The sequence below is a fragment of the Canis lupus genome, chromosome 25 (assembly GCF_003254725.2).
Source record: "Canis lupus dingo isolate Sandy chromosome 25, ASM325472v2, whole genome shotgun sequence".
Lineage (NCBI taxonomy): Eukaryota > Metazoa > Chordata > Mammalia > Carnivora > Canidae > Canis > Canis lupus.
Window position 1 is genome coordinate 28,996,740 of NC_064267.1, and position 19,576 is coordinate 29,016,315.

At 34.0% G+C, this 19,576-nt stretch overlaps 1 protein-coding gene across 7 annotated transcripts in view; it reads right to left on the reverse strand.

The window, feature by feature from the left end:
* Window positions 1-4,767: 4,767 nt before the first annotated feature.
* FZD3 (frizzled class receptor 3) overlaps window positions 4,768-19,576 on the reverse strand; it is a 106,690-nt gene continuing 91,881 nt past the window's right edge. For 6 of the 7 annotated variants that reach the window (XM_035719299.2, XM_025462973.3, XM_025462974.3 and 3 more), the window contains one exon: window positions 8,420-18,991. In XM_035719299.2, coding sequence (XP_035575192.1) covers window positions 18,778-18,991 — 214 coding nt within the window. In that variant the 3' untranslated portion in view covers window positions 8,420-18,777. Of the gene's footprint in view, window positions 4,935-6,736; window positions 6,788-8,419; window positions 18,992-19,576 lie in introns of those variants that run through there. The other variant, XM_025462976.3, reaches the window with a different exon arrangement.

Here is a 19,576-nt window from a genome sequence, read left to right on the forward strand (position 1 = left end):
CTTTGGTCCCTCTTGCTGGTTTCCTCTTATCTTCCCAACTTCCAAATGTTGCAATGTCTGGGTGAACCTTTCCCTGCTATCCCTGGATACATAGTGTTGGAATTGAGTTGAATGTAGGATACCCAGCTGGTATCAGGAGAATTGGTTGGTGTGGGGGGAACCCTCCCCCTTAACACATTCCCTGCAATCGATGATCATGATCAGGAACAAAAGAATATATATATATATATATATATATATATATATATATATATATAGTGAAATGATCAACATCCATCACTTCCTGCAGTTACAAATTTTTTTCTTGTGATGAGAACTTTTAAGATTTACTCTCTTAATAACTTGAAAATGTACAGTATTGTTAACTATAGTCACCATGCTGTCCATTACATCCCCGGAATTTCCATCAATTTATTTTTATTGAATAATGACTCATGTTTTCAGTGATGACTTTGTAGGTATTGGCTCCACAATTAAAGTCAATCTTTTTTTTTCCTTAGCTTTATTGAGGTATCATTTACCTCAAAAAGTCACCTGTTTAGTATGTAATTCAATGATTTATAGTAAAGTTATACAAAGTTACGCAACCATCACAATACAATCTTAGAGCATTTTCATCATAGCCAAGATCTCTTATGCCTATTTCACTGATCTATCTTCTGTGTCTATAGATTTGTCATTTCTGGACATTGCATGTAAAGGGAATCATACAAAATGTAACCTCTTGTATTTTGCTGCTTTCACTTAACATAATGTCTTTGAGGTTCATTTACATTATAATATAGAGCAATAGTTCCTTTTTATTCTGAATAGAATCTCATTGTATTGGTTCTGCCACATTTTGTTGATCTGTTCACCAGTTAATGGGCATTTGGATGGTTTCCATTTTGGGGGCTATTATGAATAATGCTGCTATGAACATACACATGTAAGTCTTTGTGTAGACATATGTTTTAATTTTTCATGGGCAAATACCCAGGAGTGGAATTGCTGGGTTGTATGATAAATTTATATTTAGCTTTTTTATTTTAAAGCTTTTATTTATTTATTCATGAGAGACAGAGAGAGAGAGAGGCAGAGACACAGGCAGAAGGAGAAGCAGGCTCTGTACAGGGAGCCAGATGTGGGACTCGATCTTGGAACTCCAGGATCACACCCTGAGCCGAAGGCAGATGCTCAACCACTGAGCCACCCAGGCATCCCTGGGTTTAGCTTTTTAAGGAACTGCCCAACTGTTCTCTAAAGTATGTATACCATTTTATGTTCTCACCAGCAACATATGATGAAGTTTCCAGTTTCTCCACAGCTTCATCAACACTTGCTATTATCTGTCTTTTTGAGCATAGCCATTTTTGCTAGGGTAGCATTTAATTTGTAGTTTAAATGGAATTTTCCTAATAACTAATGAGATTAGGCACTTTTTTATGTGCTTATTAGCCAAGCATATATATTTGGGGAAATATCTATTTAAATGTTTTGCCATTTACAAAATTGGCCTGTTTCTCATTACTGAATCGTGAGAGCTCTTTTTATGTTCTTGACACAAGGCCTTTATATGATTTTCAAATATTTTCTCCCACCCTGTGGTTTGTCTTCTAATGTACTTAGTGATGTCTTTTGAAACACAAAAGTTTTTAATTGTGGCAAGGCCAATTTATCAATTTTATTTTTATGGATTGAGCTTCTAGTGTCATAGCTAAGAACTCTTTGACCAACCTAAGGTCATAAAGACTTATACCTATGTTTTTTCAAGAAGCTTTTTAGTTTGGGGATCCCTGGGTGGTGCAGCGGTTTAGCGCCTGCCTTTGGCCCAGGGCGCAATCCTGGAGACCCGGGATTGAATCCCATGTCGGGCTCCTGGTGCATGGAGCCTGCTTCTCCCTCTGCCTATGTCTCTGCCTCTCTCTCTCTCTCACTGTGTGCCTATCATAAATAAAAAAAAAAAAATTTAAAAAAAGAAGCTTTTTAATTTTGTTCTTACATATTGGTGAATGCTGTATTTTAGCTAAACATTTGTGTATAGCACGAGGTTAGGGTTTAAGTTCATTATTTTTTGCATGTGGATATCTACTTGTCCCAACATATTTGTTGAAAAAAACTATCTTTTCCTCTCTTGAATTTTCTTAGAACCATTGTTGAGGACTGATCAACCATAATTAAAGATTTTTTTTAAGACTCTCAGTTCTGTTCTATTGCTTTTGCCTATTTTGTAGCAGTACCACACAATCTTGTTTCTTGTGGCTTTACAAGTTTTGAAATAAACTGTAATAAAGCCTCCATAAAAATCCAAGATGACAGATTTTTAGCCCTTTTCAGAGAGATTCTATGTTTCTGGAACCGAAACACTTTCATGTGCCACCAAGCTGAGCTTGGTGTCCATGAGGACAGAAAACCCCTGTGTTTGGGATGTTGGCCTATGCATCTCTTCATCTGGCTGTTATTTTGTAATCCTTTATGAGATCCTTTAATAAACTGGTAAACACAAGAAAGTGTTCCCCTGAGTTCTGTGAGCTGCCCTGACAAATTAATCAAACCTAAGATGGAGGTCATTGGAGCCTCTAATGTGTAGCTGGTATGTCAGAAGCACAGGTAACAACAGTGTGGTTGGGGGGTAGCTTTATAGGACTGAACCCTTAACCCATGGAATCTGATGCTATCTCTGGGTAGATCGTTTCAGAATTGAGTTGAACTCTTGGACATCCTGCTAATGACTGAGAATTACTGGTGGTTTATGTGGAAAATAGCCTCCCCACCCCATTTCCCAACCCTATTGGAAATGGATTTGGGAACCTTAAAAAACATATTAACCCACATTTTTACCATTTATCCTTTTTTTTCCTGTGTACTTAAGTAACTACCTGGTGTCATTTCCTTTCAGCCTAATGGACTTCCTTTAGTATGATTTTTTATATAATCCAGCATTTTGACTGCTTTCATTGGGAGGGTCATTCAAAGTATGTACAAAGTTTTCCAACTGATGGAAATGCATTTACTCTCCAATCCACTCCATACTGGTTTCTCGCACACTTTTCAATAACCTCCATGTTGTAAAATCACATGGTCTTCCTCAGTCATCTTGTTTGATTTTTATCCATTACTTGAAGTTGAACTGTATCCTCCTTTAGAACACTTTTCTCTTTGGCTTCCCTAACATATTCCCTTGATTTTCTTCTTACCACACTGGCCTCTCTTTCTTGGTCTCCCTTTCTGACTTTCTGTCCCCTACACAACTTCTCTTCTCTATCCACTTTTCTCCAAGATGATCTCATATAGCCTGATGGCTTTAAATCCATCTACATCTTGATGGGTCTCAAATTTCTATCACAGGCCAAAATCTCAACGGAAACTCCAGACTCATATCTAACTGCTTACATGGCATCTTCACTTGAATCACTGATAGTGACCTTAAACCTAACCTGTCCAAAACAGAACATTTGATTTATCCCTCTAACATTTATTCTTCCTCCAGTCTTCACCTCAGTGACACCATAATCCACCTAGCTGCTCTGGCTAAAAAACTAAGAATTATCTTTGATTCATTCTCTTTTCCTCATCTATAACACCTAGTATATTGTGGTTCTTTTTTTTTTTAAGATTTTTAAAATTTATTCATTCATGAAAGACACAGAGACAGAGAGAGAGAGATTTTTTGAAAAGATTTTTAAAATTTATTTATTCATTCATGAAAGACACAGAGACGGAGAGAAAAAGAGAGAGAGAGAGAGAGAGAGGCAGAGACACAGGCAGAGGGAGAAGCAGGCTCCATGCAGGGAGCCCGACATGGGACTCAATCTCGGGTCTCCAGGATCATGCCCTGGGGCAAAGGCAGGCACCAAACCACTGAGCCACCCAGAGATCCCCTGTTTTTGTTTTTAAGAGAGAGTGTGTGTGGAGGAGGAACAGCGGGGGAAAAGAGAACCTTAAGCAGGCTCCACGTCCAGCGAGAGCCCAATGCAGGGCTGGAGCTCACAACCCTGAGCTGAAATCAAGAGTTAGCCACTTAACCAACTGAGCCACCCAGGTGCCCCCAGTATATTGGTCCTAATAACTCTATCTTTAAAAGACATCCTAAGTCTTCCCTTTTTTGTCTACCTCTACAATACCATCTGTGGGTAAGTCATTATTATCTCTAACCTATACTAACTAAACTCCTTTTTTTTATTGGTTTCCCTATGTGCATTCTCAATCCTTATAATCCATTTTCATATACTACCAGAATAATTTCTTAAGGGAAAATTATGTGATGTTAATTCTTTAATTAAAATGCTTTAATGCATCTTTTTGCATTTTGAAAATTTGTAATCTTTACTAAGACCTTTAAGCCCCTCCCTATAGGATAGTTATAGCACTTATTACCTAATCTGTTAATTTCTTATTGTCTGTGTCCTTTTATACTCTACATTCTGGTTACAGAACTGCAACAGAACAATTGTGTGTTTTGTTCCCTACCATAACCTTAGCAATTATGTGACCAATAAATACCTATCAATTAACTCTTTCATATTCCATCAAGTTGTCTGTATGCACAGTCTTCATGGCAGAGGTAACTTCTACATTTGCGTAACACTTTGAACACACCAGTATTATACTACTCAGGTGTTTAAAAACTGCAGTGTGAATTTTGCAAGAGTATAATCGTGTCATTTTCTTCTTTGAATTCCTGGGATCTTACTACCTGGGAAGGAGTAGGTAAATAAATGAGTATTTACTGAATAAATTAATGAATGAATGAATGCTATTGAATGCTACCAGAAACATGAAACATCATTTTTTAAAAACGATTTATTTATTTGAGAGAGTCAGGGGAGGGAAGGGGCAGAGAGAGAGAGAGAGAGAGAGAATCTCCAGCAGACGTCTTGCTAAGCGCAGAGCCCAATACTGATGCTGGGCTCCATCTGGATGCAGACTCGATCTCACGATCCTGAGGTCATGACCTGAGCCAAAATCAAGAGCCTGATGCTTAACAAATTCAGCCACCTAGGCACCCCTCCAACAAATACTTTCTAATAAATCTGGTTAGAAAATTCTTAAAATAAAAATATACATGCTTCATTGATTAACCTCATGTGATGTTAAATGCTTCTATTATATTTATTACTGTACAGTAGCTCATCTAATATTATTTGAAGTTGATGAGCTTTCTGTTAGCCCCTTACTGTCTTTAGTTTTGAGCTATCTACAGAGATAAATGAAAAGCACTCAGCATAATTCTTCAGCAGCAGAATAGAAGAGAGTGACTAATCAGTATCTTAGAAAAACGCTTTTGTTATTTTCAAATATTTGTGAACGCCTTAATTTCGTTTCCTTTTGTGTAGAGGGTAGGAGCAGGAATGGGAATAAATGAAAAACTGAAAATGGTGAGAAACATGAAGAAGAAGAAAAGAGACTAGGAAGAAAGGCACCAGGGACTGATTGCTCTTATTACTCAAAACCTCCAATCTGTCTCCACCCCCAACAGTCTGTTTCAGGCAACTTGCCAGCTCCCTGAAATGCTTCTGATTCTTAATGGACTCCTTGGGCCATTTTCCATTACTTATTTGTTCACTGCCTACACTCTGCAGATGTGGGGATATGAGGCTCAGTTTATTAGTTCTTCAATCCTGCTGTAACAAATTACCCTAATTTGGGGCTTAAGCAACACAAATTTATTATCTCTGTAGGTCAGAAGTCTGACATAGGTCTCATAGGGCTAAAATGAAGATGTCAGTAGTTTCTTGAGACTTTACAGGAATATTAATTTTCTTGCTCATTCTAGTTGTTGGCAGAATTTAGTCCCATGCTACTGTAGGACTGAGATCTATGTTTTCTTGTTGGCTGTCAGCTCAAAGCCATTCCCAACTTCGAGAGGCCACTCACATTTCCTCACTCATGGCCTCCTTCTTCCATCTTTAATAAAACCAGCAATGGGGAGTTAAGTCCTTTTCATTTGCATTGCTCTTACCCTTCATCCCTTGTCACCTCCCTGACCACAGCTGGGAAGAGTTCTCTGCTTCTAAGAACTCATGTAATTAGATTGGGCCCCCATGAATAATCCAGGATAATCTCTCCATCTCAAGGTCTATAACCTTAAATACATCTGCAAAGTCCCTTTTGCCACGAAAATAATACATTCACGGTTTCTTTGGGGACCATTATTCTGTTCACCACATTCAAAGCATGGGATACTGAGCAATTTGATTTCTGACTATTGCTCCTAGAAACCTTAGAGGAAGAAGAGGAATGGGAACAATAAAATGCATGAAGCACATTAGTAGGGTCTTGTTTCATGTGAGAACATTAAATTAGAAGAGCCAATCAAGAATTGAAGGATTCCTGGGTAAGTGACATTCGTTCACTGAGTGTGCTCAAAATAAATTCTAATAGGTTCTTCAGGATTAACAGAAAGAAAAAGACAGCTAAAAGATAAATGGGGCATTAATAGTAGAATTTTAGAAGGTACCCACAGATCACTTATTTTTAAAATGTTAAACTTTTTGAGATAATTATAGATTTACATGCAGCTTTAAGAAATAATACCTATATTCAGTTTCCCCCAATGGTAGCATTTTTTGTAACTTAATATTGTAATATCAAAATCAAGAAATTGGCATAGATAAAATCCATCTATTTTATATAGATTTCACCAGTTTTATAAGCACTCATTTGTGTGTGTGTGTATAGTTCTATACAATTCTATTACATGTATAAAGTTGTGACCACAACCACAGTCAAGATGTAGAATGATTATGCAACTTACAAAGTGGGTTCTTTGAACTCTTAAGAGTTCCATATAGGTGATTCAACGATGCTGTAGTGAAAAGAGAGATAAAAGGCCTAGGTCAAATAGTTATTATTTCAGGCACTTTCTCTTTAAACAGCAGTCTGTTTTTTTTTTTCTATTTTATGTACTGAGACTACATATACTATTTGACAAAAAGATCCCATGGCTAAAAACCAATGGCTTAATCCAACAGTTTCATTTTACAGATGAAAAGAGTGTATGCATCTGTATCTATGTAACCCAGCACACACTATGATGAGTACTCAAACTGTAAATGATTAAAATTTTGTATAGTTATCAACATAAAACAAAACACTAAAAAAATTTCCCAATTTAGCAGCCATAAAACTATAATTTAGGGTATTTTCCCATCTTTATTAAATGTTTGGTTCACCTTAGAAATAATTTGTCAGGAGATCAATAAGAGTTACCCTATAGCATGGATAGAACTGAAGGGCATTATGCTGAGTGAAGTAAGTCAATCGGAGAAGGACAAACATTATGTGATTTCATTCATTCGGGGAATATAAAAAATAGTGAAAGAGATTAAAGGGGAAAGGAGAGAAAATCAGTGGGAAATAGTAGAGAGGGTGACAAACCATGAGAGCCTCCTAACTCTGGGAAACAAACAAAGGGTAGTAGAAGGGGAGTTAGGTGGGGGGATGGGGTGACTGGGTGATGGGCACTGAGGGGGGCACTTGACAGGATGAGCACTGGGTGTTATACTATATGTTGACAAATTGAACTCCAATAAAAAAATATACCAAAAAAAAAAAAAAAAAAAAGAAGAAGAAGAAGAGTTATCCCTATCCCATACTTCTGTGAACAGAAGTAATAGTATACAGGATATGTTGGGGTTTCTTTTTTTAAGCCTTTTTTTTTTTTTTAAGATTTTATTTACTTATTCCTGAGAGACAGAGAGAGAGAGAGAGAGAGAGAGAGGCAGAGGGAGAAAAAGGCTCCATGCAGGGAGCCTGATGTGGGACTTGATCCCTGGTCTCCAGGATCAGGCCCTGGGCCAAAGGCAGGCTCTAAACTGCTGAGCTACCCAGGGATCCCTGGATATGTTGGTTTTACAGAATCTGGAGATACATGCTCAGCACTATGGAAATTTTAAGAGGAATACTGACAACTGGAGTATTTTGGAAGAGAACTAGGGTCTGACAGGAAGTCCTGGAAAATTGGAAAATAGGACACAAACTGAAAAATTGGACATGTTTTGTTTTTTTAAAAATTTTATTTATTTGAGAGAGTGTGTACCAGGATGAGTTGGGGGAAGGGCAAAGGGAGAAGGTAAAGTAGACTCCCTGCTGAGCACGGATCCCAAAGCAGAGCTTGATCTGACCCTGAGATCATGACCTAAGCTGAAGGCAGACGCTCAAGTGCCTGAGACCCCCATGAGCCCTGATAATTGGACATGTTTTGCCTATGGAAAAGATTTGGAGGAAACAGAATACCTTTTCTCAAATGTCTAGAAAATAATCCTGTGAAAGAATTATTGTATATCTACAGTACCAATATATGTTATTATAAATGAAAAATGTTAGTAATATTAGGATATAAAATATGAAACCTAGTTAAAAAATAGCAGTATAATATGTTAAGTAGTCTAGGAGATGATGTAAGAAAATTACATGCAATCAGGTACTAATGACAAAATAGAGAACAAATTATTTAGTTTTATTAAAAATTTCCAATTTATAACCAAAATATACAACCACTACATTTAAAATCAGTTTATACACTCACAGTTAAAGTGCTAAGTAAAAACATTTACAAAAACTGACATCAGTCTACTGTAAACAAAATAAATCTACAAGAGCAGAGTGCAAAGCACATCCAGCTAATGTAAAAGTACAGTTCATGCTCTAATCAAGTGCACTTGCCCTATACATATCTCAACAACAGTAACTTTCCCACTCACTCGGAAATGAATGAACAATTTTAAACACATAAAAAAGAAACATGAAGAACTAATGCCACAAAATACAAGTCTTTAGCATAAACACTTTCTAACTAGATGCTTATATGATAAAAGCAAGATTAAGATTTTAGAATTGTAGAATCACCTTCTAAATTTAATTCAAAATACGGTTTGAAAACTAAATTGCCAAGTGCTAGGTGTTTAAGAATAATAGTTTTTTTTTAAATAATGAAAAAAGGAATATCGTTTCTACCTTTGTATCTCTTGAAAAGAGGAGAAGGTGGTGGTCATGTTGATAACATAAACTGAGGAAAGATAGTTCTATACCAAATGAGCAGAGATGGAAGATAGTTAGGCTTAGCTGGACAGCAGGAAAACTGAGACTGAAATACAAAGTCTTAAAAGAGTGTTTGTGACCGATATCTAAAATGCTCCTGACATATTTCTTGAACTGAAAAACAGAGGATCAGCAAGGCCCTGACTTCAATGACCAATAGATACAAATGACTAGCTCCCTCTTCAAGGTCACTCAAAATATACAGCACTTTCAGACATCACATAGGTTCAGTGAAAGAGAAAGAGATTCCCAAATTAGGTTACTTAATGGTATTTCTCACCTCAGGAGTCCCACCAACACTAATTATTTCCATTTTCATTTTAAAGCTTAATATTCTAATTGATAGTAATTTGTGCTAATAGCATTGTGTTTGTCTTTAATGCAGATTTATATTTAAGAAGGATAAAAGGGGGATAGTCACTAACACTTGAATGTGAATTAAAGAAAATTTCTATCTTCTTAACACTTGAAGATAGATTATACTTCAGGAGTATTGATAAGGAAGACTGGGGAGAGAAGGCAGGTAGGAAGGTCTTGAGGAATGTAGCATTTGAGGAATAGGCCAGATGGCACAAGGTTCAGGGTATCACCTAGAAAGAAGTGTACCAAGTAATTATTGAAAGACCCAAGTCAAGTCTCTCCACCATAAAAGTATACCTAAATTGAGACACCTAATTAATATGAAGTGCTCTAGGTCAGTCTTGTTGTCTAATCTGTTGCCCTCATTATTCATAACAGTATTATTTATATGAGGAAAGATATGTGAGCTTAGAACAATCCAATTTACAATCTCTTAGATAATAGCTCTTCTAAAATTCTGGATTTTCTGTGTAGGAGCTTCATATTTTTTACATGCATTTTTAAACTCATATACTGTTATTCTTAGAACCTGAAACATAGGTACAAAGAAAATCTTTACATGGCATTGTAAGGCAAATCTGTTGACTCTGTAACATTGTAGTATTCATTATTTTAGAATGCCTACCAAGAAGGTAAAATTCTATGGCTCACAAAATTTGAGTCTATACTACAAATTGTGTGTATGTGTGGATACTTATTTTGCCTCTAAATATTTATAGACTAATCATCTGATATATGATGATATCCTAGGTTATTAAAGTTTTAATGTAACTTACGTATTCCCAAAAGGTATTTGTTCAATTACAAAGATTATTTTGTTTAAATATTCTTAAAACTAAGCAATTTAACTACAAAATGGAGAATTTTCCTGATAGACCTGTGGTTATCTATGGTTTGAATCTCCTTCATAAAGCCACTGGTAGGTTGATAAGAAGAGTTGGAATAAGGAGTCAATATATTTGTTCTAAAAGATATTTTTTCTGCTTGTTTCTTGAATATGTATTATGAAATTGGAAACACCATTTTTGGCAAAACTGGCAATTTCGCAGAGTTCAGAATAATACTATCCAATTATGATGATACAGTATAATCTCTTTATTCTTTCTGAGAATCAGGCCATCTACAAAGGATTATCTGCTGAGATGACCACAATAACCTAATATACACTAAGACAAAACAAAGGCTCACAGACATACACAAAAGCTCACATTAAATAAATGTAAGCTTCAGGTATCACATATACAGAAAGTAAAACAACTCATAACTATTATTAATTGTAACATATATTTATATAAGCAATCCCCTAAATTCAATATCAGCTTAAAATACAGCAAGTCAGTATTTTCTAAATTAAACGATTTTTAAATTAGAAGAAACAGTTTCCATAGCTCTTTCAAATAAAAATAAGACAATTTAATAACTTTTGAGTGTCAAATGAACTTTTCTTTTTGGGGCTGGGGAAAAGCAATAGTGGTGGTAGTATCTTTATAATACCAAAGTAAATGTTTAAACTGCAGTCACTCCTTCACATATGCAATACTTTGAAACTTCAATGAAAAAATATAACTCTCAAAAATAAAATTTGGCATTTGAAAACAAAAGCAGAAAAGTTGAAGTTGGTGCTGAAGACATGTGAAATGGAATAATTCTAGAGAAGCTGATTTTTTAAAAAAGATAAATGATAAAGAATTCAGATTTACTCTGATAACTCACAGCAAAGGTAGAAATAGCACCTGATGACGAGGACTTCCAGACTAATATTTTCAAGTGAGACTCCTTTTTATGATTAAAAAAATAATTTTAAATTCACATATAAAGAAAATACAGTATCTTCAAGTACATATTCACCTCAGTTCAATGTAAAGAACTTCTGTGTTGATTTTATTTTAGAAATACAGAATTATTTCCTATTTCTGCTGACAAGAGTAGTGTAGGGAAAAATGATCTGAGGCAGGGTAAGGGAGTAAAGGAAGACAACTATAAGTGTTGTTTTCAAAACTGAGGAGGGGAGTAGTAGTCAGAGAAATAGAAAAATGGTCAATGGATAAATACAAATTAAATCACACTAGGATTATCTGCTTTATCTTACAAATTATCCCATTATCAAAACCCAGAAAATCTTCAATGAAATGTCTGGACCTCAGATTCAAGTTTAATAAATGTAATAACGAAACATGCAGAGCCAAAGAACTGAAAATAAAGGTTTGTTTCTTCTTTACAAGCAATCAAAATAATATTGTAACATAGCTATGCCTGAATGAGAGAAGCTGATCATCTAATTTAATTTCTGGAAGCCAGGAAAGTTGCCTGATACAGTGAACTGACCAAAGACAGGAATCAAGTATAACCAAAGAAATCACACCAGAAACCAGTACATCTTCCTACATCAACTTTCCATTATTCTTCTCAACCCATCAGACACTGAACCCAATACCTAGATTATAAACCTACAGGTCAATGTGTTCAACAAATTGATATGAACTAATGCAGACAATTAGAGAAAGGCAATCATCTTTAAAAGTAACAGGAACCTCTTTGGCCTAGTTCTCAGAGAACACAAATCTACAAGAGAACTCTGCTGAGAGATTGTACTAATGGAATCTCTAGATTTTATTAGATAGTCAAGAAGGTTTTATGAAAACATCTTCTGTGTAACCAGAAAAAAAAGAAACACATTTATCTCTAATATATTAAAGCGGGAACTGCTTATGGCAATCTGGCAACTATACTTATTCAATGAATCTAAGAACATTTTAAGAATAATTATTGAATAGAAAAATTTCAATCTACTCCTCTGAAATTATTTTTACATTTTATAATTATTTTAATGTAGGTAAAACTTAAAAGCTTTTTAATTAGCTATACGGGCCAACACTATCACTGCTTTGTTTGCTAATTTTATTGTGAATATTTTTTGTTTAAAATTTGGCTACCTAGCTATATTTGTATTTAAGAGAACAGAGACCACAGAATTTTATATCATTTTTCTCCTGTATGTCAGTTTTAAGGTGCTTATGTTGGTGCTTTAGGAGACTCTTCCTATGGGGAAAAAAAGGTCATGTCAATTATTTGTAACCTTTCTTTCATTTTCATTTCCTTAAACTTTTATTATCTGTAATATAATTTCCTCCTTAAAATTACTCAAAATCATAACTGGAAAACAAAGTTAACATATCTGAATCCTACAATTTAAGTATAGATTGCATTAACAGTACAGGCTGACCTAGTAAATATAGTTCATGGGAAGAATAACAAGAATAAAAGTAGGCCTAAATAGTGATTACAAAATGGTCAAGGGACAACCAAATTACAGGCAAGTGGAATTTGAGACACTACCTAATCTAATACCCTTGTTTTTTTCATTTTCAGATCAGAAAACCTGAGGTCCTAAAAGGTAAAACTTTAAAGTTACAAAGCTCTTTGAAAACAGAGGCAATACTAGAAATCAGGCTTCCTGATACAAAATTCTGTGGTACTTAAAAAATAACATAATGCATTTTTACTAAGCATTAGGGAAAGAAATCTGCCAATTCAGAAAACAGAAATTATGAAGCTCTAAAGCTTTTTCTTTTAAGCCAATAAGCACAACACAATTAAAGTAATATTTGCAAGTTAGCAATATAAACAAACTGACTTATATAACAAAAACCCGAGGGCTGCTACAGCAAAAACAATAATAATAAAGTAGTTCACCTATCATCAGGAAATATGACAAAATAACAAGCTTAGAAATATCACTGTCTTATAAATACTGAAGTTACTAGTAAATGGTAATCATCAAAATAATGGAACACTGGATCTTCAAATTCTGAATTATTACAAAGTAAAAACTTATTTATCAGGAAAAACTGGTGACAGTAGCCAATAAAATTAGAATAAATTAAGAGCAATGCTAGCGTACCAATGAAAATCTCCAAGAAAGGACACAATAGATTTCTTGAGATAAATGATTATTAAAAAAAAAATCTGAAGGGAACTATTCTTTAATGCATTTAAATAGACTGAACTACTCTCTTTTGTAGGAAGTAATGTATTGGTATGGGATTTGACTAAAATATAAGTGATGCTTTACTTTCTTTTATCTTTATGGCAAAAAATTTTATTTTCTAATTAGAGATCACAGAATAGAAACCATGCTCATTAACTTATTATATTAAATCTCTGCAAATCAACCAAATAGGAATGTTTAAGAAACGGCTGATTTTAGGTAGAGTATAACATTTTCTTTCCTAGAAGATTTTGGATCCTGGGAGAAAACTATAATCCTATATCAATTTGACTATTAAAGAAGTATAGGATTAAAATTAAATTAGAAAAAATCCCAGAAGACTTCAAACAATTAAATGAAGGATAAGGGTTGCTTAGTCCTCCTATTCCTTTCCCTCTCGTATCACTGGAACAAAGAAGGAAGAGAAGTAAATTATGAAGAGAGGTCAATGTAATTATTTTCATATAAAATAGAAATGACATAATAATGTATAAAGGTGGCTACTGGGAAACATGAATTGAATGTAAACACTTCTTCTTATTTTAATCAGTTGTAAAATGGCATAAAAGAAGTTTAAAAGAGTCATTAATTCCTTTGTAAATCTAGGTTCCATAAAATACTTTTTTGTGTGTTGATGTGTGGAAAAGAATGGAGAACTCCTTATTTTATGTAGGTTAAAAATTATATATACAAACATACAATTAAGAAATGTTACAGCTTAAAATCTAAAGGTCTGCCATGATTAATATCAAGCTACAGTTACTACCTTTTTAAAACTTTTTCTTTATCAGAATTAAGCACATGAAAGTTCTCAAAGAAAAAAAAGTTATAGGGCCTATACTCCTTTATATTTTTATGTCTTTCTTTTTTTAACAATTTTATTTATTATTTATTCGTAAGAGACACAGAGAGAGAGGTAGAGACACAGGCAGAGGGAGAAGCAGGTTCCTCCCAGGGAGCCTGATGTGGGACTCAATTCCAGGACCCTGGGATCATGCCCTGAGCCAAAGACAGATGCTCAATCACTGAGCCACCCAGGCATCCCTCCTCTATATTTTTCTTATGTTTCAATGAAATCAAGCTAATGTTTTTATATAATTCCATGTCAAAAGAAAAATATAATGGAGATCCCCAAATTTCTGTTGAGAGTGAACTACAAATTTAACTGTATAATATTTGAGAGTATACTCTGGTATACATATATTAAAGAGCTAACACAGTTTAAGGGCATAGCTACTCTTTTTAAAAGGTTAATTGGATTGTTGATTTAAAGATTATACCAAATAAATACTGGTCTAATGGCCTATTTTGTTGTTGTTGCTAAATACTACTAAAGACCATAACTTTGTTTTCTATAACCTCCAAATTCTAACAAAAACTAATAATATCCATAGAGCAATTTACAGGATACAGAGCACAATAATACATGTTGTCTCATTTGATCCTTATGACCAAAGTCCAGTGAGATAGGTTTTGGGACCAAAAATTACCTTATCCTCATTCTATACTGAATAAATAGAGACTAAATGACTTGTCCTCACATCATAATTATGGGTCGTTGAATTCCAAGCCTAACAGAATTTCACTGCACTTGATGTAAGTCATCCAAGTGATAATACATAAATGTATCTTTGGCATGTCAAAAGCAGTATAAATATTATCATAATGAAATTTTGGTATGTTATTGTTTTCTAAGCTCTGGTCAATGATCCACTAAAAATTTTTTTAAGTAGTTCCTTTTATATCACAGGGATATAGCCTCAAGCAAGATAGTTACAATTTGTTATACCCAGCTCTTATCACAAATAAACTAATGAAGTAGGACAAAATGTAGTATATTTTTCTAATTTAAAGAGATTCTTAGAATTTTCACATATCTGCTCTAAGAAGCAGAAAAAGAAAATCATTCTTAATACAGGTTTGTTTGAATATTCACTTACCCAACTAGTATACAAAGATCTAACTTCACTCAACAAGCACGTAAATACTTCTAAGAATTGCTCTTCACCTTTTAAGTTAATATAAAGTATTGGTACAAGTTTGTGTATATATTTCTTGTGCAAGTTACATATTTATTACTTGCCACATGTTATTCTGATAGAGACATTATTTCACTCAATTTACATTTACATCCTTCAAATTCGTTTTAGGTGAGATTCTCACTATTAAGGCTAAAGAGGGAGTTTTATGACATGAGTAGTTCATATATAAATATTTATTGAAAAAAATATATTTATTGAAAGACCTACAATGTACTAAGCTCTGTGCTAGCTGTTACTAATCAATTGTTCCTTGAAACCAATTATTGTTTTGAGTTTATATTACCCTTTGCTTTGATTATTGAATAAAGTAAATTAAACAGTATTGGTGAAATCGAAGTACTTTTTGAAAGCCTCTTGATTATATATTAACATTTTAGAGACAACTATTATTTTCTCAGTTGTCAGCTGAACAAATACTAAACATTATCACATGCCAATCAAAACACAAATTAAAGTTAAACATATGGTAAGAAAGCTGTCTCAACTTGTTCAAGTTGGTTTAAGAGAACTGAGACTTTGCAATTACTGGTTTGACATAGATAACAGTTTCTTTAAAAAAATTAATTTAAACATCAGTTTGATAAATAATGTGACCCAAACTACATATTGTTATTTAAAACAATTCATTGATGATATTAAGTAAATTTTGTGGAGCAAAATTAAGATACTGAGAGTAACTGAAAGGTCAACATAGCATTTATATATATTACAACAGCGAGTTTAATAAAGAACTTGTAATGAATATATAAAAAACAGCACAAAGTTAAGATTTTCACAGGGATGTGCACATAACTGTCTACACTTGGCCTACTTGTACAAGAAAATCAATTAACATTTTGGCAATTGATAATATAATGCAGATGGTAACGGATGACAGCATCTTTGAGCTCAAACTGGTACCTTCTATTTTAACTTCTTATTTTTGTTTCTGAATGTTTGTTTTGTTCCTCTCATGCTGTTCTCAGGAGAGATTCTCAGAAAAAAGCCTATGAATTACTGAGTTATTATATAAATGAGTTGTAAGTTTGGCCTTCAGAGGAAAGGTTTACTTACTAATTGTCAGTTATGAGGGAATTCAGACCCTGCTTATCCAGTACTAACTCCAGTTAGTTCCAAGGACAAAGACAATGAAGACAGAGGAAAAAGAAAAATACTTTGGGGCTAACTGTTCAAATATGTTCTATAAAGAGTTAATCATAAACATAAGATATATGTACTTTGAAAAATATGATATACAAATCATCAGAAAACTTTGCAACACCCAATTTCTTAGTATTTTTCAAAAGAAAAGAAAAAAGTACACATGAATTAAACACATGTCAAGGAATGTACTATAGTAGCCTTCAAACAAATCTCTTAAATCCTTAATAATCTTAATCCCTTATATTTCACAATGCTTTACAGTTTTCAAAGAGCTTTCATATGATTTTTCATTTGACTCCCATTCAACAACTTTGTGAGGTAGGTACTTATCTTCTATCTTCATTTATAAACAAGGGAACTGAGGCTCAGAGAAGTTTACTTTATAAAGGTCAAAAATTGGCATATGGGAAAGCCAGGCCTCTCTAGAGTCTAGAATATTTTTCAAAGTGTGATTCTTGTATTACCTGCATTAAGAATCACCTGTAGTATTCTTACAACTACATACTTTAAAAGTCCTACCATCTTTGACTTACTGAGTAAGAATCTTTAAGAGTGGTGCCCTAAATTCCACATTTTATAATGGACAATAAAGTGAAGAACAATTGCCATATCAGGTAATGATATAAAAGCACAACATTGAGTCCAGCTAGATATTTATGTGATATAATATGATGCCATCAGCTCATTATCAGGGGGCAAGTTAGTTTGAAACAGCCTGCATCTTGATTACAGATTAGAACCACCTAGAAAGCTTTAAAAAGAAAAAAAAAAAACAAATCTCCTCTGAATGAGAGGAAGGTGTTGAACATTAGAGGTTCCCCAAGTAATTCTTATCTGTAGGCAGGACTGAGGACCACTTATTTAAATATGCTATTCTATAAAACACATCCAGCATTTTCCATAATTTTTCTTTCCCTTATGATCAATTTCATGCCTAATAAAGTTGATAGTTTTTACTGTAAATTATTTAAAGATTACATGAGAAAATGTCAAACATTTTTGAATTGATATTGGTAAGACTAAAAGATACTTTACAGCAAGACTAATCATGCTTCATTTAGTTACAATGATTTTTCAAATATCTCAAATTAATCACCACTTTGGACTTAGGTTATATATATTTCAACTGTAAAAAAAAAAAGATCTAGAATCTGAAACAAGAATGTGGGGCAAAAAGCTATAGCCTCATGGCTACTGGGAAATGCGAATACAAACAATCAAGTCACTAATAGGAGGGGCCTGGGTACCAAGATCTGGCGGCTTTGGCAAGATCACATCTCACTGTAGAAAAATACAAACAATGAATATAGAGAAAACATTTTGCCATTTGTAATTGTAGTTCCCACAAAAAAGCTTATAATGTATGATGCTAATCTAATTACATGCCTCCATGGAACAGATCTGAACATGGTGTTCTCTGAGAATTAATACTACTACATGGGAAAAGATGGCTACAAATTAAACTTCTTCCACCATGCATATGGTTAAGTTATAAAAACACAGCCAGTAAAAGTAATATTTACAAAAGTAGTAAAGACAGCACAATTATAGAGAAAAAAAATGTCCATCTCTGCTTTTATTCCACTGCTAATCCTAATCCTGTATGTCTCTGGATGAAGATTATTTTGATAGGATTTTTTTGAAGAGCCTTCAATGGACTATTCAGATTCTTCTGTTGATCTTATATCTTATTAGCTAAAATACCCTTGCTGATTTATCAAATTCTCCTACAGTTTAAAAACATAGTTCTTTTTCAACTTAGTAGAAAGAAAACTACAAAGTCCAACTATTCATCTGAGAAATAAACCTTGCATAGAAAATTTCCTTAATTCTGAAATTTTGTTTTTTTGATACAACTACCAGAATGTTATCTCACAGCTAGTTGATATCATATGAAAGTTCACTACAAAGCAGTCACCACATGTTTAGGGTTTTTCTAAATATAAAGATAAGTGGGTTTATAAAAATGCTTACCAGACAAATAATTATCTTTTCACAACCTAGAAATAAGAATTATTTATGTGATGATATAATTATTAGCATTTTTGATGCCTTGATGTTCCAAATTTGATGCAATATAAAAAGCATAAATTTATTTTTCCAGTGGACATAATCTGTACCTGACTGAAAGCATGATAACAGTGAGTTACAGCAATCAGTCATGCAAAGGCAAAGAATAAAATCTGCTTTTTAAACAGCACAGGTTTTCCACCTTCAGACAAGTTAAGCACTGGTTCCATCTTCTTCAATAACTCGATTCATGCTAGTACCATGTGTGATGTGAGTCATGGGATTACTACTGAGGTCTCTGATGCTGCTATGTCGTGACTGTTCATTGAGCCGATGAGAACTACTGTGCCTGGAGTGATCCGTCAGTCGTGACATGCTGCCATGAGGTAGTCTCTCTTCCATTCCTCTGTAACTGCAGGGAGTGTACCTAACATACAAGAGTTTATTTTGAAGCAGGTAACACAACACACGAGACAATAAAACTAAGAATTGTCATGAAAATGCCTCATTAAGTAAAATGATTAGGAAACCAACAAGTTACTACCAACTTATGATTTACAGTAATTTCAGAAAGTAGATTTATTCACATGGTTGACCAGAAAGGGAGAAACCCATCTCATCCAATTCAGAATTAAGGTCTTATTCCTTGCAAAGGGACAGAAGCTAAGATTAAACAGAGTTGGCTGAAAAAAAAAAAAAAATAAACAGAGTTGGCTGATAAACAGCTATGTGTGAAGTATGGATACTTTGCTCATTCAAATGAATTTTGGGTTGTGGGGTGGGTTCTGGCAGAGGAGAACAATATTAGAAGAAATACAGCATTGTCCCTGGAAGTCTATAAGGCTGGTTATAATCAGTAGTACAACATACTCAAATTTTAGTGAAAGACTAGGGTTGAAAGAGGGAGCATATGAAATTAGAGGAGAAATTAGTGTATTTCTAAAAAAAAAAAAGTGAATGAATTAGCAAGCAATGATGACAGTATGTGCTGACAGCTTCTTTCTAGATAGTC